This window comes from Narcine bancroftii, chromosome 6, assembly GCF_036971445.1.
Source record: "Narcine bancroftii isolate sNarBan1 chromosome 6, sNarBan1.hap1, whole genome shotgun sequence".
NCBI classification, from domain to species: domain Eukaryota; kingdom Metazoa; phylum Chordata; class Chondrichthyes; order Torpediniformes; family Narcinidae; genus Narcine; species Narcine bancroftii.
In genome coordinates this window covers 166,479,877-166,506,975 of record NC_091474.1, presented here as the reverse complement: position 1 = coordinate 166,506,975, position 27,099 = coordinate 166,479,877, and the positions used below count along the sequence as shown (strand labels likewise).

General features: G+C 41.3%; 1 protein-coding gene across 1 annotated transcript; it reads left to right on the top strand.

Annotated features, from left to right (window-relative positions):
- On the top strand, positions 1-26,529 carry LOC138737351 (retinitis pigmentosa 1-like 1 protein). The gene is made up of 3 exons (XM_069888102.1): positions 1-486; positions 6,207-6,372; positions 20,825-26,529. Exons 1-3 carry the CDS (start codon positions 16-18, stop codon positions 26,527-26,529), a joined length of 6,342 nt encoding a protein of 2,113 aa, XP_069744203.1. The 5' UTR covers positions 1-15.
- The last annotated feature ends 570 nt before the right edge of the window (positions 26,530-27,099 follow it).

The window sequence follows — 27,099 nt, the reverse complement described above, 5'->3', positions numbered from 1 at the left end:
TTCACTGGAGTAAGAATGGCCATAAACAAAAGGATATACAAAACATTTGATGCCCTCTTGGATGATCTCACCAAGAAGGTATCACTCCCATTTGGTGTGCGCTCAGTGACAACCCCTCATGGAGTTCACAACATCAACACTTTGGAGCAATTGGAGGATGGAGGCACTTATTTCTGTTCTGATAAAAAGCACATCAAACCAATCAATGTGAATGCAGCTGGAAAAAAGACAGCTACACGGCAGGGAAATAACCCAACTACTACCCATCAACACATTGCACAGAGGGCACGGAAGGAAGGAGGACAGGGGCTTCATGCACATGCAGCACATAAACAAATAACTCTTATTAAAAATGGGAATGTTAGCACCCATTACTCAATTGTTCTGAACAGAAGAAATATACATAGCTTCAGAGGTTTTCTGGAAGAAATCTCTGAGCTCATGCAGTATAATGTGACCAAACTTTACACGACGGATGGAAAAAATGTAAGTATTTAATTAGTTTACAATTTCATTTTGCTTTATATATCATTGTAAGATTATAAGATCAAACAGAGGTATTCAGACAGTGATGGAACGAAAGAAGTAGTTCTACTGACAAAGGTATCTGATTCATCAATCAAGAACCAATATTCTGTTTCTAAGGACCTCCATTCTCACTTTACAAGGGCACATAGGAACAGAAATCAGTTAACATTGTAAGTCAAAAATGTTTAATCAAATCTGAAATGTGATTGTTTCTTTTTCCACTTTCCACACATGCTGCCTGACTTGATGAGTGTTTACTATTGTCTTAGTTGCACATTGTCATCATCTGTAGCTTTTTTATTTATCAAACATACAGCACAGTAAAGGCCCTTTGGCCCACAATGTTGTACTGATCAATATATTACAGTACCTTCCCCCAAAAATTGAAACCCTCCCTCATAACCCTCTATTTTTCTTTCATCCATATGCCTGTCTAAGAGTCTTTTAACTGCCCCTTTTAAGAATAAATTGTTCCAGCCTTCACCACCACCACCCCTGAGAATGCATTCCATCTCCGTCAATTGTCCCTGGAAATGCCATGTTTCTACATTTTCACCATTTAGAAAGAATTGTTGTATATTTTTTTTCACTTCAAAGTGGGTGATCTCTTATTTTCATGCATTGATAAGGTACCTCATGCAAGGCCTATTGAGAAAGTAAGGAGGCAGTAGATCCAAGGGGACATTGGTTTGTGGATCTGGAACAGGCTTGTCCACAGAAGGCAAAGAGTGGTTGTAGACAGTCATATTCTGCTTGGAGGTCAGTGACCAGTGGTGTGCCTCAGGGATATGTTCTGAGACCCTTACTCTTCATGACCTGGATGAGGAAGTGGATGGATGATGACACAAAGGTTGGGGGTGTTGTGCATAGTGTGGAGGGCTGTCAGAGGTTAAAGTGGGGCAATGATAGGATGCAAAACTGGCTGAGAAGTGGCAGAAGGAGTTCCATCCAGGTAAGTGTGAAGTGGTTCATTTTGGTAGGTCAAATATGATGGCAGAATATAGGAAGACTCTTGGCAGTGTGGAGGACCAGAGGGATCTTGGGGTCTGAACCCAATAGGTTGCTCAAAGCAGCTGTGCAGGTTGATTTTGTGGTTAAGAAGGCATGTGATGTATTGGTGTTCATTAGCATGTGATGTATTGGTCTTCATTAATCATAGAATTTGTGGAAACTGCCAAAATGTTTGGCCTGGAAGTCAGCCTGAAGAAAACTGAGGTCCTCCATCAGCCAGCTCCCCCACATCTCCATCGGGCACACAAAACTCAAAACGGTCAACCAGTTTACCTATCTCGGCTGCACCATTTCATAGGATGCAAGGATCGACAATGAGATAGACAACAGACTCGCCAAGGCAAATAGCGCCTTTGGAAGACTACACAAAAGAGTCTGGAAAAACAACCAACTGAAAAACCTCACAAAGATAAGCGTATACAGAGCCGTTGTCATACCCACACTCCTGTTCGGCTCCGAATCATGGGTCCTCTACCGGCACCACCTACGGCTCCTAGAACGCTTCCACCAGCGTTGCCTCCACTCCATCCTCAACATCCATTGGAGCGCTTTCATCCCTAACGTCGAAGTACTCGAGATGGCAGAGGTCGACAGCATCGAGTCCACGCTGCTGAAGATCCAGCTGCGCTGGATGGGTCACGTCTCCAGAATGGAGGACCATCGCCTTCCCAAGATCGTGTTATATGGCGAGCTCTCCACTGGCCACCGTGACAGAGGTGCACCAAAGAAAAGGTACAAGGACTGCCTAAAGAAATCTCTTGGTGCCTGCCACATTGACCACCGCCAGTGGGCTGATAACGCCTCAAACCGTGCATCTTGGCGCCTCACAGTTTGGCGGGCAGCAACCTCCTTTGAAGAAGACCGCAGAGCCCACCTCACTGACAAAAGGCAAAGGAGGAAAAACCCAACACCCAACCCCAACCAACCAATTTTCCCCTGCAACCGCTGCAACCGTGTCTGCCTGTCCCGCATCGGACTTGTCAGCCACAAACGAGCCTGCAGCTGACGTGGACTTTTTACCCCCTCCATAAATCTTCGTCCGCGAAGCCAAGCCAAAGAAGAATCATAGAATTGAATTTAGAAGCAGAGGTAATGTTGCAGCTATATAGAGCCCTGATAGGCCCCATTTAGAGTACTGTGCTGTGCTCAGTTCTGGTCACCTCACTACTGGAAGCCACAGAAAAAGGTGCAGAAGAGATTTACAAGGATGCTACCTGTTTTAGGGAGCAAGCCTTATGAAAACAGGATGAGTCAACTTTGCCTTTTCTCCTTGGAGCAGCAGAGGATGAGAGGTGACCTGATGAGTATAAAATACTCAATGAGAGGCATTGATCACGTGGATAGTCAGAGACTTTTTTCCAGGGTTGAAATGATTGCCACAGATTTAAGATATTGGGGAGTAGGTACAGAGAAGATGTCAAGGGTAGGTTTTTTTTATGCAGAGAGTGGTGGATGAGTGGAATGGGCTGCCAGCAAGAATAGTGGAAGCAGATATTATAGGGTCTTTTAAGAAACTTTTGGATAGGTACATGGAGCTTAGAAAAATAGAGGGTTATGGGTAAGCCTAGTAATTAAAAAATGTTAGGCACAACTTTGTGGGGCCTGTATTGTGCTGTAGATTTTCTATATTTATTTGTAATCCATTTGATATAGTTTGACCATTTGTTTGTTCATTTAATTTCTTTGTAATTTACTGCTCCCATTTGCACGATGATCAATGTGCATTATCTTTGTAACACTAGCAAACATGAATCTGTCTGATTCCTTAAATCATCTATGAGTAAATATGGAAATGGTTTCAGAGCTAACACAGATGATCATGGAACACTTCCAGTCATCTTAAATATCTAAGGCAGTGGTGGCCAACTTTTTAGTTTTTAATTTAGACATACTGCATGGTAACAGACAATTTCAGCAATCAAGTCTGTGCCATCAAATTAACCTACACACTCAATATGTGCTGTTACGAGTCCAGACCCCAAAACCAAGCAGTAATAGATACTCACCAAGACAAATGGTGACTTAAACAGAAGTTGCTTTTAATTATCTTTAAACATGAAAACAAAATCACACTTTAACTTATCACTATTGATTTAACTAATCAAAGTTAACCCCTTTCTAATTCTAAGCGCACGTGTATGTAATGTGTGTGTAAGCTCAGAAAAGTTCTTTGATTCACAGTGCAATCTCACTTCTCATTCCTTCAAGTTGCAGGCAATTCTTATACTGTGCACAGAATTTAACATTTATTAAAATCACCAGGCTTTGGTGCTTGAAAGGTAAATGGTTACCGCTCAGGAAGGTTCTTGTCAGTTTTCAGAGAGATATTTGTTGTTCGCTGGAGACAAACTGATTCCTTCCGATCAGCCACATCAGTGTCTTGCCAAAGAAACTTGCCCCATCAGGGTTTTCCAGATGATAACCTCTTTCTTTCAGGACACCACAGAGTTCCTTTTTTGTTTCCCTTATTTCAAGTGAAACATTAGATAGCCAGTCCTCTCCTCTTGCATGAACCACAAGAGCTTTGACCAGGTGGAACTAAGCACTCACAACCTGTCTTCCAAATGGGGTTTTCCACAAGCTTGCCAGCTTGTCCTGTTCCAGTCTCAGCTGCTGCTGCTGACTGTAAAACTGCAGAAAGCCTATTTGATTCTCTCTGCTTGAAAAACCACATGACCCTCCTAGAACAGTAAGTTCCACTGCGGCTCTGACAAGTTCTTTCATCTGTTGCCATTTTGTAAACAACAATCTATTAGTGAAATCTCTTCGGCACTCTCCAAAGCTTTTTCAATGGCTCTGGGGCCAACATGTCTAGCATGAGTAGAGCTCCAGTATTTTAAATAAGATCTGTTTTAAAGTGTTTGTATGTGACCTACACAAAAAAAACCCTGCTCCAATTTATCTCCCAAAAATCTATTCAATATAAACACAACATAATCTGTCACAGTACTGATGGGCCAAAATGATGTCTAAATTAAAAATTAAAAGGTTGGCTATCCTGGAAGGAGTTATTGTCACAGAGAAATACTGCATTGAAACAGGCCCTTTGGGCAGCAAACCTGTGCTTCAGCCACCCATTTACACATATCCTGCATTAAATCGGATTCTACCACTCATCTATTCACCAAAAGCAAGTCAGAGAGGTCAATTGACCTAACAACCCACACATCTAGAGGAAATGGTATGGTCACAGGAGAATACGCAGACATTGCACGGATGGTGCTTGTGGTCTCTGGCACTGAATTACTTTTATTTATTATTTTCATTCATTATTACTTTTTATTTATGGGGTCTGTCTCCTGCCACTCAGATGAATTCCTAGCCAGCTTTAATATCAGAATGAGTGTTTCATCTGCAGGACTTTGTCTTCTGCTTTCTGGAATTCCATTTGGATAATATCAATAGACATTCCTCTGTTCCTCAGATACATGCACCTACCTGTTAACTTTCCTTGTTTTGTTCACAAGAATATGTAGATGTATATCCTTCGCTTTTATATTTTAGGAGATGTAACCTTTTTCCAAAAATGTGCTTTTTTCCTTCTTCACTCCAGGCTAGATAATTTCACAGTCCATTCACATCAGTATCACTTGTTACATTCTTAACATGTTCTTTGCAGCTTGTTTCCCATCGAGTTTTCTGAACTTAGTAAACTTGGACATGTTGATGCAGAATTTACATCAGTGCAGTTTCTGGTCTTTCAGAAAGATGCCTGCTCCATCCATCATGGGACTTCACAATGAAATGCCTCTATATGATGGGGGAATGAATATTAGGTTGTGCCTGCAGCAGTATTATTTTGTTAGCCAGCTATTCTATACTCCTTGGCTAATTAATCTGTCAAAGCTGTTAAAATATTCACCTCTGAATGCTTCCCACTCACCAAGCACACTTTAGCCAGAAAACACCTTCACCTAATCCACTTGCCAGATCTTTTCTGATATTATCAAAATGGACCTTACTCCAAGTTAGAACCTCAATCTGTGGACCACACCTATCCTTTTCCTTAAGTATCAAGACACTCTCTCTCACACACAAAAATGTCATCTGGCCTATCATGTTCCCTAATAGGAGATTCAGGATTGCACTCTCTCTAATTGGGACCTCTATTTACTGATTAAGAAAATTTTACAGACCCATTTGACAAACTCTAACCCATCCAACCCTTTTAGAGTGGAACTACCAGCAAAAATGTGGAAAGTTAAAACCACCACTATCACCTTGTGTTTCTTACAACGGTCTGATCTATATCCATTAATTTTCTCCTATAAATCCCACTGACCATTGGGTATTCTATAATATAATTAAATTAATGTGGGTATCATTCCTCAGTTTCACCCATATAGCCTCAATAGATGCATTCTCTCATCTGCCTTGTTTGAGCACTGCTGTGATATTTTTCCTGCGTAGCAATGCTATTCACCCCCTTTCATCCCTCCCTCTCTACCATGTCTACAAAAATAGAACTTGAAGGTGTTTTTCATCGACCTGGAGTAGGGTACAAGGTCAAAGGCTTTGGATGGAGGAGGAGAACAGTTTTAACAATAGAGATTCATTCATTGAAATCTAATAAGTTGTCCAAAAAAAAGAACGGAAAAGAAGTGTCAGCATGTTTTAAAAGGAGAATGTTTTCCTAACCTGAAAAAGATCCTATTCATATTTTACAGATTGGTACCTTGCAGGCTCTTTTTCAAAGCCCAAATGTGCTGGTGTGTGTTGGACACGAATCATTCAAACCTATTACACATGAAGCTGTCAGAAGAACATCAGAAAAACTGCCCAGTCTGTCAAGACGATCACATGCCATAAGCAATACTGATACCAAGAAAAATGGTTGGACATTTTTTTACTTTCATTTTAAAAACAATGTTAAGAAAGAACTTAACTGTTAAAAAAAAGCTACTCAGGGAATGGCAGGGATATTAATATTTCATCTGTCTTTACTTGATAGTTTATTGCCATACACGTAAATAAAATGTAGTTATGTACTGAAATTCTTGCTTGCTACAGCCAAACAGATACATCCACTACAAAAGCATATATTAACTTAACCCAATTTGGAAAGAGATAATAAATAGGAAGGGTAGATAAATAAATATTGAGAGTTAAAGTTAATACTAGTAAAAAGTGGTGTTTCAACAGGTCTTTTTGTGGTCCCAGAGAAGATTATAGTTGCGGAGGTAAGCAGAGTTCAAAAGCTTGATAGCAGTTGGATAAAAACTATTTTAAACCAAGAGGGGAGAACTTCAGTGCTTTCTTCCCAAAGGTAGCAGTGAGAAGAGGTTATGACCAAGGTGATGGGAATCTTTCAATGTTGCTTAGTTTCTTGAGGCAGTGCCTCACATCGATGTCTTCAATGTTTGGGAGCTCAGAGCCTGTGATGGATCTGGCTATGTTTGCTAGTTTCTACAGCCTTCTGTATTCTAGGTCACTCGAATTACCAGACCAGGTGGTGATGTGCCCAGTCAGCATATTTTCAACAGTATACCTGTAGAAGCTTGATAGAGTTTTTGTTACACCAAAACTCCTGACTTCTTAGAAAATGGAAGTGTTGGTGTTCATAGTGCCTTGATGTGCTAGCTACAGGAGAGGTCCTGAATGAAGACAGGTGTGTGGTCCCTCATCCTTCCCTTCCTCAAGTCAACGATAAGCTCCATGGTGTTGCTGACATTGAAAGCAGGATTGTTGCTCTGGCACCAAATAACTAGATTATGGATCTCCAACCCAAATTCTAACTCATCATTATTTGGCCAACAACTGAAATATGGTCAGTTAATTTATAGATTGCATTGGAGTCGAATTTGGCTGCACAATCATGAACGTATAGGGAGATGGTAAAATTTTACCATGGTAAAATAAGGTGGTAATTGAGGTCATGTAAAAATATTATTAAGAGGAAATATTGTCTACAGTGCCCCCCATAATGTTTGGGACAAAGACACTTTTTTTTAATTTATCCCTGGGCTCCATAGTTGTAAAATTGTAATCAAACACATTCACATATAATGAAAGTCACATTCCAGATTTTATTCAAGGTTATTGTATACACTTTGGTTTACCCATCTAGAAATGACAGCACTTTTTAAACATGATCCCCTCATTCAGGGCACAATAATGTTTGGAACATATGGCTTCACAGGTGTTTGTGATAACTCAGGTGTGTTTAATTGCAAGAGAACTAGGCTTGGTTCTCAGCTCTTGATAACTTTAAAATCTGTAGTTGTCATTTTTCAACATGAGGACCAATGAAAGTTAAAGATGCAATTATGAGGCTGAAAAACAAGAATAAAACAGTAAGAGGTATTGTCCACACCTTAGGATTACCAAAATCAACAGTTTGAAACATCATTGAAAAGAAAGTGTACTGGTGAGCTCAGTAATCACCAAGGGATTCAAGGGAAAGCCTCCATTGGTGATGACAGAAGAATTCACATCATAGTGAAGAAAAATCCCCAAACACATGTCCGACAGATCAGAAACACTCTTCAGGAGGAATGTGTGGATGTGTCAATGACTACTAGTCATAGATGATTTCATGAACAGAAATACATAGGCTACACTGCAAGATGCAAACCATGGCAAAAGTGGTATGCTTTGGATCTTGGGCAGGACTTTACACCTCCACACTTTGCTCTTGCCATCACTCTGAAGCAGGTTAATCTTGGTCCACAAGACCCTTTTCCAGAATTCTGCACTCTTAAATACTTCTTGGCAAACTGTAATCTGGCCATGCTTTTTGTGGCTAACTAGTAGTTTGCATCTTGCAGTGTAGCTTCTCTTTCTGTTCATGAAGTCTTTTGAGGACAGTAGTAATTAACACATGCACACCTGCCTCCTGAAGAATGTTTCTGATGCATCAGACATACAGTTGGGATTTTTCTTTATTATATTGAAAATTCATCTGTCATCAGCAGTGGAGGTCTTCCTTGGAACATCAGTCCTTTTGTGATTATTGAGCTCACCAGTACACAAGTGGCAGCCTGCCACCATGGAGATAGAGCCGGCACATTACACGGTGTGTGTGGTAGTAAAGAGCAGCATAACACACTGTTACATGTCCTTTAACAAAGCGAACTGGTGCGGTTGAAAGCTGGAGCAGTACAAGACCAGCAGTCCTACAATGGCGCTGGCCAAGCTGCCCAGCTAACAGATCAATAACAGGGTGGGGAAGAAGGGTATTCATATGCAATAATGTTCCCGCCCGCTATTGTTATACATACGGCTGATGTCAGCCAATCAAACAGACAGTGGGAACTATAACAGAATAAAAGGAGTCTTTCCAGCCTCAATAAATCTCAGAACTTAACTTCCCACATTGCAAGTGTGTGTGTTTCTTTGTAGCAGTTGGCTACAATTGGTGACCCTGACAGTTTAGACGCTCTAAATCCAGTGATAGATAGCGAAGCAGCGATTAGCACAGTCGGCCTCAAGCTCCCAACCTTCTGGACAGTTCGATCTGGCATGTGGTTCGACCAGGCTGAGGCTCATTAACTGAGACCTTTGGGCTCTTGCGGTGAGAGATATGGGCATGGCTGCTCCACCTGGGTGGGCTAAGGGAAAGATCCCCGTCAGCGCTCATGAACAAGATGCTGGCCCTCCTGGGAGGCCATGAGCCCTGAATCAAGTTCGAGCAGGCGTTCTTGGAGCAGCTCCCTGAGGACATTCAACTGCTCCTGGCTGATGCGGATTCAGCAACCCTTTCACCGCAGATATTCTGTGAAAGCAGAAACAGAAGTGCTTGGCTACCATGGGGCTTGTCACGAAGTCTTCCAACCAGACCAAGGCAGGGACAAGTCCAAGTAGAGATGGTGCTTTTAACACCAAAGATGTGGCTCCGAGGCCCACTGATGCCAGTCGCCCTGCAAGTTCCAGGGAAACGACAAGGCCAGCTATCGCTGATGGCCACGTCAGCTGGCCATCGAGAGAGCTTCCTCTATGTATGGGATCCCCTTTCCAATAGACGATTCTTGGTGGATACAGGAGTAGAGGTCAGTGTGATGCCCCCGATAGGTTTGGACACTAGATGCAGGCGAGCGAGCCCTGCTTTGAGGTCTACCAACAACAGTAGCATTCAGAACTATGGCACGTGTAGGGCCGAGCTGCAGTTCGGAGGCAGTCACTTCTCGTGGGATTTCATGCTGGCCACAATGGTACACACTTCTCAGAGTGGACTTCCTGTGGGCCCACAGCCACTTAGTAGGCCTCAAGGGCAAGTGACTAGTGCAAGCAGAGACTTTCCAAACCTTCGCACTGAGGGGCGCCAGGCTCTTGCACCTGGACTCTGTCCACAGCTTGGACAATGAGTTCTCCAAGGTGCTGGCCGATATCCCGACAATCCTTTCCCTTCATTTCATGGTGGAGGTGCCCCAACATGGCGTCAGGCATCACATCCCTACCAAGGGTCCACCTCTTCATGCAAGTGTGAGATGACTTACCCCAGAGAAGCTCCAACTGGCCAAAGAGGAATTCCACAAGCTTGAGGAGTTAGGTATCGTTCGGTGGTCGGACAGTCCATGGGCCTCTCCCCTACACATAGTGCCTAAAGCATCTGAGGGCTGGAGACTGTGTGGCAATTACCATCGGCTTAAAGAGGCCATCGCTCTAGATCGTTACCTCATGTCGCATATCCAGGACCTTGAGGCAAACTTGCACAGAGCGACGATCTTCTCCAAAGTGGACGGTGCGAGGGTACCACCAAACCGCGGTGCACCCTGACGACACCCCCAAGTCAGCCATCATCACTCCATTCAGGCTCTTCCAGTTCCTAGGGATACCATTTGGGCTCAAGCACATGGCACAGACCTTCCTGTGACTGATGGACATGATGGGCCGAGACCTGAAGCCTCTACAGTCACCTGCGTGAGTTCAGCCTTACTATCAACTTGGCTAAATGTCAATTCGGGCTGAGCATGATTGACTTCCTGGACTTCACTACCCAACAAGATGGAGGCTATCCACGATTTCCTGAGGCCCAGTACAACCAAAGGACTGCAGGAGTTCGTGGGGATGGTCAACATTTATCGCAGATTCATCCCCGGCTCGAACCACATGCCCACTCTTCACCCTGATGATCAGCAAGGCGAAGGACTGGACCTGGGATGATGATTCTGCACGAGCATTCGTGGAAGCAAAGGAAGTCCTGGCTAATGCTGCACTCCTGGCCCACCCCAGATCAGATGCACCCACAGCCTTCACGGTTGATACCTCAGGAACAGAGATTGGAGGAGATCTAGAGCAGCAGATAGAAGAAAGTTGGCGTCTGCTAGCTTTCTTCAGCAAATATCTGTGGCCTCTGAGCTAAAGTACAGTGCTTTCGACAGACAGCTACTGGCGCTGTACTTAGCCATCCACCACTTCCGGTACTTCCTAGAGGGAAGGGCTTTTATGGATTACAAACCACTGACGTTTGCCCTAGCCAAGATCTCTGACACTTGGTCAACTCTCCAGCAGAGACACTTGTTTTACATCTCAGAGTACACCACTGACATAAGGCACATCCCGGGAAAAGACAATGTGGTCACTGATGCCTTATCGAGGCAGAGCATCCACTGTCTGGCTAATGGACTAGATTTCGTAGCATTGGCGGAGGCACAGCACAGGATGACAAGATACCTCAGTACAGGACTACAGTTTCAGGACATCCCAGTCGGCACAGGTAACACTACCTTCCCGTGCGACGTGGCTACCGGGCAGGTTCGACCTATCATCCCAATAGCATGGAGGCGACGAGATTTTGACTCCATCCATGGGCTGGCACATCCATCAATCAGAACCACAGTCCAGTTAGTGGCCAGCAAGCACACGTGACATGGGTTGTAGAAACAAATCAGCACGTGGGCCAAGCTATGAATACAATGCCAATCAGCCAAGGTAAAATAGCACACCAAGGTCCCCTCACAGCCTTTCGAGGTAATGGAACAAAGTTTGACTACATTCACGTGGACATAGTGGGACCCTTACCAGTCTCACAGGGTTTCCACTACCTGTTCACGGTGGTCGACCGTTTCACCCGGTGGCCAGAACCAATCCCTCTGGCCGACACATCCACCAGGTCCTGCGCCAAGACACTTGTCTCGTCCTGGGTGGCAAGCTTCGGGCTACCATGCCACATAACCTCCGACAGATGCACACAATTTACCTCAAGCCTGTGGACCGACGTTGCCAACCTGTGGGGCACTCAGCTACACCATATGACAGCATACCACCCGCAGTCTAACGGGCTGGTTGAGCACTTCCTCAGGCACCTCAAGGGCCCCAATTGGGTGGACGAACTGCCATGGGCACTGCTGGGGGTTCATGCAGCCATGAAGACCTCAACACATCCTCCGCTGAGCTCGTCTACGGAACTCTACTCATGGGGATTTTGTCCCACCAGCCAGAGATCAACAGGAGGATACAACCACCCTCCTGGTTGAAAAGGTTGGTAACCTGGCTCCGGTCCCACCTTCCAGACATGGGCTAGCCAAGTTCAACATCCCAAAAGAACTCCAAGACTGTGAGTATATATTTGTGCGTAGAGGGCCACACCATCCACCGCTACAGAAGCCCTACAAAGGCCCCTTTCGAGTCATCCAGAACAACGGGGCCACCTTCCAACTGGACATCCGTGTCAAACCAGAGGTCTTCACCACAGACAGACTCAAGCCTGACACAGGCCATGGAGATGCCAGCACCTCGACACAGCAGCAGACCACCAAATATATTGGGGACTACATCCAAAGACACTATGAACTGTAGCACTGGTTCTGGGTGGGGGGGGGGGGGGCTCATGTGGCCACCGGCACCACAGAGATCAAGCCAGCACTTCGTGCAGAGCGTGTGGTAGTTAACAGCAGTATAACACACTGTTACACGCCCCTTAACACAGTGAACAGGCGTGGTTGAAAGTTGGAACAGTTCAAGACCAGCAGCCCTAAAATGGTGCTGGCCAAGCTGCCCAGCTTAGATCAATAACAGGCTGGGGAAGAAGGGTATTCACATGCAGGAATGTTTCCGCCCCCCCCACCCCCCCTCCCGCTGTTGTTATTAATGCGGCTGATGTCAGCCAATCAAACAGACGGTGGGATCTCTAACTGTACAAAAGGAGCCTTTCCAGCCTCAATATATCTCAGAGCTTAACCTTCCACACTGCAAGTGTGTTTGTTTCTTTGTAGCAGTCAGCTATATGCTCTTTCTTCGTAATGATGTTCCAAACTTTTGATTTTGGTAATCTTAACATTTGGGTGATGCCTCTTACTGTTTTATTCTTGTTTCTCAGCCTCAGAATGGCTTGTTTGACTTTTATTGGCACAACCCTGGTCCTTATGTTGAAAAATGGCAACTGTAGACTCCAAAGGTGATCAAAAGCTTAGAAGCAAGCTTATATCTCTTATACCTGCACCAGTGAAGCAATTAAACATTTCTGAGTACTCACAAACACCTGTGAAGCCAAATGTCCTAAATATTATGGTGCCCTGAATGAGGGGACTATGTGCTGTAATTTCAACATTGGCAAACCAAAATGTATATAAATAACTGTGAATAAAATCTGTAATGTGTACTTTAATTATATGTGAAATGTTTGATTACAAATTTAAAGCACAAGGGCAAATAAAGAAAAAAAATTCTTTGTCCCAAACATTATGGTGGGCACAGTTTACTTAAGGTGAATAAATAACAGGTTCAGATGACTTGCATCCTACTTTTCTAAGGGAGTTAAAATCGACATTGTGGAGGTAGTAGCTATAATCTTCCAGTCTTCCTTCAACATTGATATAGGTCAAAGGACTGGAAGACTAAAAATGTTCCAACCTTGTTCAGTATTGGATGTGAAAACAAACCCAAGATCTACATCGGAGAGACTGGATGCAAATTGGGAGATCACTTTGCTGAGCATCTTTGCTCCCAGTGGCCAACCCACTTTAAATTCTGTGCCCCACTCCCACGCTCACTTGTCTGTGCATGGCCTCATGTACTATCCCACCAAGACCACCCGTAAATTGGAGGAACAACACTTGATTTTCCATCTGAGCACTTGCCAATGGATGGAATTAACATCGACTTCTCTGGTTTCTACTAACCTATTCTCCATTCTCCCTCCCTTCCCTTTCCCTTTGACTTCTTTCCTCCAATTCTCCACCCCCTTCCCTCTCCATTCGCAGAGCCATCCCTCCTCCTCCTGCTTGCTGATGTTCCCTCTCCTTTCCCTGCTCCTCCCTGCTGCCATTTTGTTTGGGTTTATCTTTGCTACATAGTTTGACCAGCTGAATTTCTCCAGCATTGCATTTCTATCCTAAGAGTTAGAGGTCAGACAGTTTTACCTTGGTGAAGGATAAGCCGCTAAAATGATAATCAGGGTCAAGATTTATGGATAGGTCACTGGCTTCTACCGTTCATCCGATTTCCACACCCCCCCCCCGAATCTGGAAAAAAGATTTATGGATAATTGCAGATGTAAGACATAACAAGAGAAAACAAATAAAAGTTGATTTAACTATTTAGATTCTTAATAGGATAACAGATCCTGTTGATATGAACCATAGAATCCTTGTGTATATCAATGCAAAAGTGGTTTTGGGACAATATACCAAGGCTATGATATTGGTTTATTAGTATTAATTGATTTTTTAGACTGGGATGAATAGGGCAGCATTTCAAAATTTGCAGATGACACAAAATTTGCAGGTAAAAATAAGAGATTATTTTTGAGTTGCGCTAGATATTAACAGGCTGGAATGGGTGGATGACAAATGAGATTTAATGCAGAAAAGTATCAAGCGATTTATTATAGTGAATGAACAAGGAAAGGAAACAGATTGCACAGAATATTTTCTAAATGCATAAATGGGGATCTGCCTGAATTCATCCACAAATCTTTGAAAGTGACATGATAGGTTGAGAAAATTATTTTATAACAAGAGGAATAGAGTTCAAAAGAGAGGAGCTTATACAAAATCTCTAGAAAACATTGGTTGGACTCTCACAAGAATAATGCATCCAATTGTGTTCTCTGAACTATTATATACTAAATATATTGAAGGCAAAATTTGAAGTATATTTAATAAGGGGTAAAATGTTTTGACATGTAGATGGAAATACAGTGTTTGATATATACTGGCTGTCCCCAGGTAACATATTTATTCTGTTTTACTGATATCTGCAAGTCAATTTTGTCCATACATTGGAAAATATATCGAAATCACTCAATATAGTAACCTTAACTCCAAATATTACATTAAAACCCCTGATATTGGCATCTATGGGGAATGTTAGATGCCAGATAAGTGTATTTTCTGGTTGCTTGAGACTTGCTGTACAATGCCCATCTAATACACATGCATTAAGAATAAACAGTTTAAAAGATAAAAAACTATACTGTACTTAAACTGAATAAAATTCACTTGCATGAACTTATAAACCTAAAAGCATTTTACTTTACTTTCAGTTCCATTCTTTGAAAACATTTAACCATCACTGAATCTGCAAATTTATCCCCTTCCATGAGCTCCCCAAAAAACGAACAATAATATTATAGATAATTAGCATCCTCTCCCCCAAGTTTATAGATAAAGCCTTTGACTGAGGCAACTCTTACTAAGCAGGGATTAAGAGAGTCACCCGAACAGCGAGTGGCATCAACCAGCTCTTCATCTTGAGCGATGCCACTACTGTTTCACACAACTTTATTCAAACAGCTGATACAAACAAAGTACAACCAAGGTATTTGGCTGACTGAAAATTTGCTCCCATCTTCACAAAACTTTTGTGTTACTTCAGAGGACATTTAATTTCACAACTTTAAACATATGTATTTTTACCTATTATTTTATACTTATTTATTTTAATTTTTAAAATGTATTTCCCATGATTTTTTTTTTTGCTAGTTGCTTGAGGCTGCCATTAGCTTGAATTCTGGATACCTGGATACTGTACAGTGTATGAATTATATAGGCTTTCTGCAGATTATGGATTGGTTCCATTTTTACTGGCATGTGAAGTATCATGGATGTTGGTGGGGAGGGACTGGACCAGGTGGGACAAAATAGAGTTGAGGTAAGCAGAGACCAGTTTGGAGGATCAGGAGTTGTGAAAAAGGTGGCTCTACTGGAACTATTTGGATTGGCAGAACTTCATATTTGACTCAACCCATTTTCTCCAGGTCTAAGCGGTAGTGTGGATACCTGCATGGCCCCACTTATGATTACCCTTTTATTGGTTATGTGGAGCAATCTATGCTACAAGCCTCACAGCCTCAACTCTTTCTGTGCCTCACTGACAATTATATTGGTGTTGCTTCATATACCCATATGAGCTTGTCAACTTTATCCACTTTGCTGCCAACTTTCACCCGACCTCAAAATCACTTGATCCATCTTTATCATCACTTTCCCCTTTCTCAATCTCTCTGTTTCCATCTCAGGAGACAGGCATTTTCTACAAAACCACGAACTCCCACAGCTACCTTGACTACACATCTTCACCCTCTGTAAAGATTCCATTCCTTTCTCGCAATTCCTCCATCTATGTCGCATCTTTTCCTGAGATGAGGCCTTCCATGTCAGATCATTTGAGATTTCCTCTTTCAAAAAACGTGGCTTCCCCTCTACTTACATCAATGTGGTCCTCATCCACATATCCTTCATTACCCGTACATCATCTTCCCTGGCCCCTTTCATCCTCACACACAAGGACAGGATTACCCTTGTCCTCACTATCCCACCAGCCTCCTCATCTGACATAACATCCTCTGTCATTTTCCCCACCTACTACGTGATCCCACCACCAGACACTTCTGCCCTTCTACTTCCCCCTCTCCACCTTCCATAGAATTATAGGACATTACAGGACAGGAACAAGGCCCTTCTAGTCTGTGCCAAACCATTTTTTTTGCCTAGTCCCACTGACCAGTACTCAGTCAATAGTCCCCTGTACCCCTCCCTTCCAATGGACCTGTCCAAATTCTTCTTAAATATTAAAATTGAGCCCGTATTCACCATTTCAGCTTACAGCTCGTTCCACACCCCCACCACTCTCAATGAGAAGAAGTTCCCCCCAGATGTTCCCTCTGAATTGTTCCTCTTTCAGCCTTAACCCATGTCCTCTGGTTTGTATCTCACCTGCCCTTAATGGAAAAAGGCTATCTACATTTAATCTGTCTATCCCCCTCAATTTTAAATACCTCTATCACATCTCCCCTCATTCTTCTATGCTCCAGGAATTAAAGTCCTAACCTGTTTAACCTTTCCCTGAAATGCAGTTCCTGAAATCTGGGCAACATCCTAGTAAATGGTTTCTGCACTCTTTTGATCTTACTAATATCTTTCCTATAGTTAGATGATCAAAACTGCACACAATACTCCAAATTTGGCCTCACCAATATCTTATACAACTTTACTGTAACATCCCAACTCCTATACTCAATACTTTGAATTATGAAGGCCAATATGCCAAAAGCTCTCTTTCCAACCCTATCCATCTGTAATGCCACTTTCAGGAAATTGTGTATCTGCATTCTCAGATCCCTCTTCTACCACACTCCTCAGTACCCTATCATTTACCATGTATGTCCTTTCTTGGTTTGTCCTTCAAAAATACAATATGTTACATTTATTTGCATTAAATTCCATCTTCCATTTTTGAGATAATTTTTCCAGCTGGTCCAGATCCCTGTGCAAGCTTTGAAAACCTTCATCATTCTCTACAACACCTCTAATCTTAGTGTCATCTGTAAACTTGCTGATCCAATTTATCATTGATATAGATGACAAATAACAATGGTCTCAGTACTGATCCCTGAGCACACCACTAGTCACAGGCCTCCAGTCCGACAAGCAATGATTCACTACTACTGTCTGGCTTCTCCTGTCCAGCCATTGTAGAATCCAGTTCACTACTTCTCCTAGTGTCTGAACCTTCCTGACAAATCATGAGGGACTTTGTTAAAGGCCTTACTAAAGTCCATGTGGACAACATCCACAGCCTTTCCTTCATCAACTTTCCTGGTAACCTCTGAAAAACTCTATAAAATTAGTCAAACATGACCTACCACACACAAAGCCATGTTGACTATTCCTAATCAGTTTATGGCTATCCAAATAATTGTATATCCAGTCTCTGAGAACACCTTTGAATAATTTACGTACTACTGACATCCAGGGACACTTTTAGAGCCTTTATAAACAATGGAACAAGGTGAGCCACTCTTCCATCCTCCAGGACCACACCTGTGGCTAAGGACATTTTAAATATTTCTGCCAGAGCTCCTGCAATTTCTATGCTAGCTTCCCTCAAGGCCCAAGGAACTATCTTGTCAGGCCCTGGGGATTTATCCTCCTCTTTAATCTGTATAGGTTATATTACCTCACTGCTTGTTTTCCTTTCTTCCCACAACTCTGTACGTGTTTCCTGAGTGAATACTGATGGGAAAAAAAACATTTAAAATCATCCCCATCTCTTTTGGTTCCACTCAAAGCCAACCAATCTGATCCTTGAGGGGACCAATTTTGTCCTTGACTGTCCTTTTGCTCTTTTCACATTGTCTGCCAAAGCAACCTCATGCCTTCTTTTAGCCTTCTTGATTTCTTTCTTGAGGTTTCTCTTGCATTTTTTATACTCCTCAAGCTCTTCATTATCGCACAAAACAAAGGTTCCTGATGCTTGCTAACCTTGCCTTTAATCCTGACAGGAACATACAAACTATGTACCCTCAAGTACACACAGAAATGTTAGAGAAATTCAGCAGGTCAAACAGTGCCTTTATGTAGCAAAGGTAAAAATACATCACCAACGTTTTGGGCTTGAGCCCTTCATCAAGGTGTGGGGGAACATGAGAGATGTTTGAACAAAAGGGGGGGAGGTGGGGTAGTGAGGGTGGAAGATGATAGGTGGAGGAGGGGACCACAGGAAGGGAGAGGGGGGAAGAAGTCTGGGCTAGATGGAGAGAGAAAGGAAGTAGGAACTGGAATAACTAGTTAAAGGGGGTGGGGAAGGGGGAGGGAAAGGCAAGCTGATTTGTGGTATCCTCAAAATTTCATCTTTGAAGGTCCTCCATTTACCCAGGACATCCTTACCTGAAAAGAACTTATCCCAATCCACACATTCAAGATGCTTTCTCATTTCCTCAAAATTAGATTTTCTCCAATTTAGAATCTCAACCTGAGGCCAGACCTATCCTTCTCCATAATTAACTTGAAACTAATGGCATTATGATCACTGGACCCAAAATGTCCCCCTACACATACTTCTGTCATCTGTCCTGTCTCATTCCCTAAAAGGAGATCCAGTATTGCATTCTCTCTAAATGATTTAGAAAACTTTCCTGAACACATTTCATAAGCTCCAAGCCAACCAGCCCTTTTAAAGTATGGGAGTCAGTATGTGAAAATCTCCAACTATCACAACCTTATGTTTCCCACAGCTGTCTGCTATCTCTCCACAGATTTGCTCCTCCAATTCTCATTGACTATTGGGCTGACTCCTTGCTAAAAACCTGATCAGGTGGCTTGTCCCTTGTCGGTCATCACCCCAAAATGGTATTCTTGTTAATGAGGGGAATGGCCACAGGGTACCCTGCATTGTCTGTCTATTCCCTTTCCCTCACCTGACTGTCACCCATCTACCCTCATCCTGCCTCCTAGGTGTGTTAGCATCCTTGTAACTCCTAATTATCATTCCTTCTGTCTCCCAAATAATCCAGAGTTCATCCAACTCCAGCTCCAATTCCCTAACTTTTGTTTGGTTTGTCAGGAGCTGCAGCTAGATGCACTTCTCACAGATGAATTCATCAGGGATACTGCTGGCTTTCCTGATGACGCATAATCTGAAAAGAGGAACATTACACTACCTTGGCTGCCATTCCTACAGTTTATGACTAGAGGAAAAAAAAAATATATATATATATATATATAAATAAAAGCTGCCCTTACCTGTTCCTCCCTGCTAAATCCTTTCTGTTCCTTGAAAAGGGTGGCTGTTTCTTACTTCAACTCCTAATACCCCTCGCCTCTTACCTGTTCTTGCCGAAGCCTGTTGAGCTAAGGCCTTACTACTCTGATGATGTACACTCCCTCCATGACTCCCTCATCCACTCCTCCCTTCCCACCAATCACCCTACTTGGCAGCTACCCCTGTGACTACAAAAAAATACTACACATGCGCCCACACATCATCACTCACCATCATTCAGGGCCCCATACAGCCTGTCCAAGTGAAGCAACACTTCACTTTTGAATCTGCAGGGTTCATCTGCTGCATTCGGTGCTCCCTCTGTGGTCTCTTCTACTCCGGAGAGACTGGATGCAGACTAGAAGATTGTTTCATTGATCTCCCAGAGGCTACCCATTTCAATTGCCTGGCCCATTCCGACATGTCTGTCTGTGGCCTCGTGCATTGCCAACCTGAGAACACCTGCAAATTGGAGGAAGAGCACCTCGTATTCAGCTTAGGCACCCTCCAACCAGATGGTATTAAAATAGACCTCCAATTTCCATTCTCTCGCTCCCCCCCCCACACACTGCCTCTCCCCTTCCCCTATCCCCATGTTTTCTTTCTCTATCTCTTTTCCTCTGTCTGCTTACCTCCAGCTCTACAATCACAGAGCCACCTCCTTCCCTTGATCATTTTTAACATTTCCTCCCTTATGGCCTTTTGCTGTTGGTCTGTGCTCCTACCCCTGCCCTTTCCTTCCTCCTCTCCAAACATTTTGATTCAGACGCTTGCCTTCTTTTTGCTCATACCTTGAAGAAAGCGCCAGGCCCAAAATCTTGGTTGTATATCTTTACCTTCTATAGATGCTGTGTAACCTGATGAGCTCCTCCAGCGATTTTATGCTTTTACTACAATCACAGCATCTGCAAACTTCTATGTTTCACAGACAAGTTTTGTAGCATTTTGATCACACTCATCGTGAACTTTTCAAAAGCAGTATGTGTCACAAAGTAACTGCTTTTTAAGATTGCTGAATGTAAATTCATCCTAGTATGCAGGTTTTAACCATTTTATTTGTTTTAATTTTGGTCCAAAACCATGTTAGCAGAAATAATTTGTTCTTTGCCAACAATGAGATAATCTTAATAATTATAACTTAGATTCGTAATTTTCCTATTTTAAGCATCTTACCTGCTGTGTTTGTCACTGCTTGAGTTTGCACAACAAATTCTTCTATTTGAAAGATTTATCTTTAATGAAAGCTGATAATGATACAATTGTTTCCAATTTGAATACATTCCATTGTCTTTTTTTTCTGTCCCTTTGGTTATCTCTGGGAATTTTGGAATATTTTTATGAAGCATCATTCTGTATTTGACAGATAACTTTGGGCTGGAAACCAAGAAAAGTATAATTCATCCAAGATCATCACCATCTCGGTCATCCAGATTTTCATTATCATCAGACAAATTTAATCCACATGCCTTGTCATCGAGCAACAATGACCATGTTTCATTTGTGGACTCACACCCACATGAGAATAATCCTGAACTTTTTGATTTGATAGATGACAACATTGAGAAAAAAGTACACGTGGACAAGGATGGTAGCCTTACTGTGGAGATGAAGGTCCAATTTCGTTTGCTTAATCGTGAGACACTTCAGTGGTCCACACAGATCAGAAGGTCAAGTTTGGCAGGGAAAACCATGAATGAATGTTTGTGTTCAGTGGATAACCATGCAACAGAACAGACTGATCAAAGGAATTGTTCTGATGGATCATTTTGTCCATGCAGCAGCATTGATGCCTATGTTTCAAAATACAATGGAGCAGAACCTGAAGAGCAGAACTGTGAAAACTGTGACAAATGTTGTCAGGGGTATGATATTTGGAAAAATCCATTGTATGCTGATAATATTACAGAAGTGAATGTGAGAAATGGCAGATATACTCATTCTTCTTACTCATGTAGATCACCATGTCGGCGAGTTGCATACAAAAGGGAATCTGTTGAAAGCATGCAAACTATGTCAAGTGAGGAATATACACATTTTGTACAGCAGATAGAAAGTCACTCAGAGATTGTGGAAAAGAGAGATGAAGATGTAGAATATTCCTCTCTGAGTCATTGTAGTCGCCAAAGTAGAGGCTATACGCCTACTTCTAAAGTTGTAGGATATCATGACAGTAGAGCATCTATTTCTAGGAGTCAAAGTGCCAATGGCTACCACACTTCATCACGTTGTTCTACAAATAGTTGTCAAGACCTACATGATGAAGACCTCTCCTGTGTTTCAGCACACAATTCCATTGCTTCTTCAAAGGGAAAGGTTCCAGTCAAAACCACAGCGATAGCAGAAAGTGACAAGTTGGCATCTTCATTCACCAGCTTGGCAGAGACTCCAGTTGATTTAAAAGATGCTCATACTGATGCAGCAGATGATGAACAAGCCAGTAGCATTTCAAAATCAATTCACTGTGCAAAATGTAAGAAACAAATTAACCAGAAAAATAATTCAGAAGGAAGATCTCTAACAGCTTCTTTGAATGGGTCAAAATATGTAACTAATGTCAGTAAAGAATCAGTTCAATTGAAACCTATTCACTCAAACACCAAATCAAGCTGTCACACTCCATTCAATGGTACAAATAATATTGGAAATACTGAAGAAGGCAAAGCATATTCAGTTGTATCCAGTTGCTCCATTCACAGTGATAACATTTCAAACAAGGAACTATATGAGGACACTAGACGAGCAGATGACATTTCATTAAATTCAGCAAAATCCAAAACTAGGAGCCATATTAAAATAGATTTAAATAAAATAGAAAGACATTATACTCAAGTCTATGGTACTAATTATGACACTCAAGGAAGACCAACAAGCAACACAGCTTCCTTATCTTCAACAAAGAACAAAAAAGAACCAACACGAGATGCAGAAGATGATTCAACATCTTATTCAACTACATCCTTAGAACCATTGGCGGAAGGTAAAGGCAATAATGTTTCATGCTCAGACGGCTTAAGTGCAAAAAGTGGAATGAAATTAAAATTTCAGTCAGCTACTTCTACTCCTGAACAGATGTCAGTAAGTCAATATGCGAAACATATTACGACAAATTCCAATGACAAAAGTCAAAGATCCTCTGAATTGTTAAATGTTTCTGACAGTGTAATAGGAAGTGAAAAAGCCATTTCAGAGAAAGATGGGAGTTCTTCCACATCACAATCAGGCAATTTAAAAGCTCCTGAAGATGGGAAAACAAGCAATGAGGTCCAAACACTCTGGTCAACATCAGATTTACAAATAGAAACAAATATAGGAATAGAACAAGAGAGAAGTAGAAGAGCTGGGAGCAATTGCTCTGCTATTTCTAAACTCTCTGGTATTAAAGCTGAAGGTGAGTGCGTTGAACTCCATCAAGTTGAAAGTGAACCAGAACAATATGGTATTTCAAAACTTAAAAATGTGGTGAATTTAGAAGTTTTGCCTTGTAAAACAAATGAAGAAGCAACAATTGTAATAAACTCAGATACAGAGAACACTTGTATTCAATGTGTGCCTCACTCTTTTGAACAAAAGGAAAAAGCTGGTGGTAAAAGCACTCCACTTTCATTGACAGAATTTAGTCAGAAGTCCAATAGGAGCTTGACTCCTGATAAAGTATTAGAAAAAACAGGTTCTGCCTTGAAGCCACTCATATCAGGAGCTGAATCTGTTTTAAGTGAAGGAAGTGAAAACCCCAAGGAAAAAAACAGCATTAAAAGTGACAATGACAAGGAAAGTGAAACAGTAAAAGAAAAATGCAAACATAGAAATATCAAAAAATCTAAAAATAAAATATCGACTCATGCCATTGCAGATGCATGTGGAAGGAATGATCTTACACCCAGTGTATTGCCGAATTCATCTCTTGAAGACGTTGTTCATGAATGGCTGAAAAATATTCCATCAGAAAACAAGCTCATGAAATATGACAGCACCGAGGAGTTCCAAGATAAGTGTGAAAAGTCACCAAAAGTCATTACAGAAGGGGAAGAAATTGAAGAGACAACATTAGAAGAGAAACTACATAAAGAGGAATCTGTGGTAAGCAATCTGAAATGTAAAGAGGAAAACTATTCTGAAGCAGTAATATTGGAATGTAAAATTAGTCCAAAATTAGAAGGCAAAGATTCAGCCCAACATAATGTCAAAGAAGTAGATATATTTCAATCTAAGCCAATTAGTTCTCACTGTTCCACAACCAAGCAACTGCAAGACAACACATTGCCAACCAATGTGCATTCCCCTGTTGAGGTTATAAAGGTTTTTCTCTCTGCAAGACATAAATCGGATAGGTCAAATAGTTTGCCTGATTTAAATCTTGCACATGAAAAAAACCTAAGCCATTCAGCTAAGGCACTGTTGACATGTCTTGCTAGTCGGCAGTTCTTTGATAAAGATTCTTCAGATACTGCAAATAAGTTCAACAATACAGATAATTCTGCGCAGAATGAACTTTTAAGCATTCTCAAGTCACTCTGGTACACTGACATTGCAAAGAAAGGTGAAGGAGAGATCTCTCAGGTTTCTGTAAAACATTCAAAAACTTTTAAGGGCCATAATTCAGCTGATGATAATATAACACCAGTTTCCTCTTCTGGAGTAGATGTCAACAGTGGATCAGGAGGTTCAGGAGATAGTGGTGTAAGTGGAGCAATGGATGTCTCTTTAACAACAAAGAGAAAGAATAGTGACTTGAAAGTAAAAAGCTGTATGACCAAGGCAAATGATGTATCAAAGCAACCTTCTTTAATGACAAACTCATTTGAAGAGAGCTCTGAGATGTGTACTAAACCAAATGAGAAAAATGGAAAAGAATCACTAACATCCACAGAGTCTGCAATAACTGAGGCATCACAAAGGAATGCAAAGTTAAGAAACTGTAAGAATAGAATGCACAAGTCAGAGGAAAGTACAAGCAGTGAAAAACGATCTCCTTCAAGAAACTCAGAATTATCACATTCAGATATTGCACCATTCAGTCCAGTTACTCCAGACATAGCCAGCCGCGTCCAGTGGAATAGTGGGGAGTACAGTAATGATGAGGATTTGGCTCAAAATGTAGAAAATAAAGGGAAGAACATTCAGGACACAATCCAAAACTTGCAGGAACCACATGATCCAGGAACAGATAAGAACACCCTTGATATGGAAGAAATAATTTATCAGAACAATCAGATCGGTCATCTTGAAGAAAACAATCTTAAAGAAATTAATATTGTGTCTGATAAAACAGAAAAAAATGATAGCATCGATAGAATAAAAGAATCACAGGAAATCATATCAGACCATGCAGCACCAGTGGTTTTGGATAAGCCAAAGCCTGTGCAACTAGAAAGGAAATCATCTGATCCTAATCCAGTCTGGCTACTCAAACTGTTGAAAAAACTGGAAAAGCAGTTTATTACACATTATGTAGACGCAATGAAGGATTTTAAAATTAGGTGGGATTTAGAAGCAGATGGAAGATTAGATCAGATGATTGAAGATTTAAGAGAAGATGTCAGCCGAAGAATAAAAGGAAGCATTAAAAGAGAGCTCATGAAAGTCCAAGGTAGAGCAGGACAGAAGAAGCCATTTCCTCCACAGGAACCACGGAGATGTAAGTCATCTGAGCAAACAGAACAAAGACGGAGACGACTTAAAGCCATATATAAAACGCCTAAAGAATCTGATCATGAGCACAGCACAAATGATATTTCATCTTTGGTAAGTGATGAGGATTTGGATTTTCAACAAATGGTAGACGACAAAGTAGATGCACAAGATCAACTTGGACTTGATAACTTCTGTCCTTGTGATTCCTGCTCAGATAAACATAAGGCTCAAAATCTTGCTGCATATCCAATGCAGACAAATACTTCTTTAATCAAGAACTTTGATCTGAGAGAAATCCTCAGAATGAAAAGGAATAGAGCAAATGAGCAAATAACAAAGCAGATAGTCACAGAAGGAAATGAGGAATTGTTCAACATAGAAATTAAGGAAAACTGTTGTGATGAGAGTGAAATCCTGCAATCTGTTCAAAATAAAATGGACCATGGTGTTCAAAACAATGAACAGCTGAATACGATTAGAGAAAATGTCAATGTGAATAAGAAATTTGAAAATCAGAATTTAGATAGAATAATAGACCAGAGAGAGCTAATACAAGTAAACATGAACCACAAAGACAGTCAGAATGTGGAGGATATTGGTGAGAAAATTGAACAAGTGACTATATGCAACGATGATCAGCAAAATAAAGTTAAAGTTGGAGAGTCAGCCAAAATAAAATCAACCAAAGTCCAAAATCCCAATGAAGATCAAGGGGATTGGGTTTATAAAAGAGAAAATCTACACAAAACTGACAAAGCAGATTCTCAGTGTGCTGAGTGTGAAACAAGTAACAAAGCACCCAATGATGAAGAAACCAGCACTACAATCGTGAAATGCAAAGTGCAGAATGAAGAAAATCATTTAATGCTCAATGATACAGATCCAGAAACAAGAAATAATAGTAAATTAGAAGAACCAAATTCTGATAGCCAATGGAAATACAAGATATCAGAAAGCAACACAAAAGAGACTGTGAAGAATATTAGAACAAATGAGATTCAAAATTTGGATAATGTTGCTTCAGACTTTTCTGATAAGCAAATAAATTCTGATGCTATTGAAAGCCCTAATGAAGAGATGCTGAATATGAATACTAAATTACCTGGAAATGAGAGCATTATCAACTGCCCACAGTACTTTGGTGAGGAAACACTCGAAGATTCCATGAAAAGAGAAACTGTTGATAATGTTCAAGGGAGTGCTAAAGAAGCTATGAGAATCCATTCAAATAGTGCAAGAAACAAATCTTCTCAAATGTACCCAGAAAGCTCATCAGATGAAGACAGAAAAAGTATTGGCACAAGTCCTGAAGTATCTGAAGATGAGAAAGATACATGGAATCATTCAGATTCTGTTCCTGATCAGAAAGCTTCAATGGAGAACCAATCAAAGAAACCCATTGGCAGTGAGTTCACTGAAGATGATCTGGATTTTTAAAAGTGTTTCACTATGATTCTAATCATATTGGTTACATTGGGTTAAACACCTTTAAATCAATTTCTCCAAGAATAAAAATAATCTTGTATTGCAACATCCTGTTACTTTTAATTTTGGTGCAATTTAAACAGGAGGTGAGGAGATATTAGTGCAATGAAAATCTGGCTGTGTTCAGTTTATTTGCAGGAATGCATCAATTATTAGGTTACAATATTTTCAAGAATATTAAAACTTAATTGTTCTTATTTTCCACCCCACCCTCCTAGAACAAGGTAAATACATTGTATTCAAGACTGAGTTTAATTTTTCAAGACCCCAAGTCACCTCTCGCTAGGTTCAGGGCACCCAATAAAGGGATAACAATGGGAGTGCATTTACAAGAATAAAAGTGAAGAAGCAGCATGGCTTACCTGACATGCAGCTCCTTTTCTTTTCAATCTTGACATCTGCTCACTTTTATCATTATAAACAATTACAGTCATCAGCATTAAAAAACCAAATTTTCTTGAAACAGTTGCAGATATCTGCATTCAGTGGTGGGAAAAGAGATTATTTTTGTTTGATTAAAAT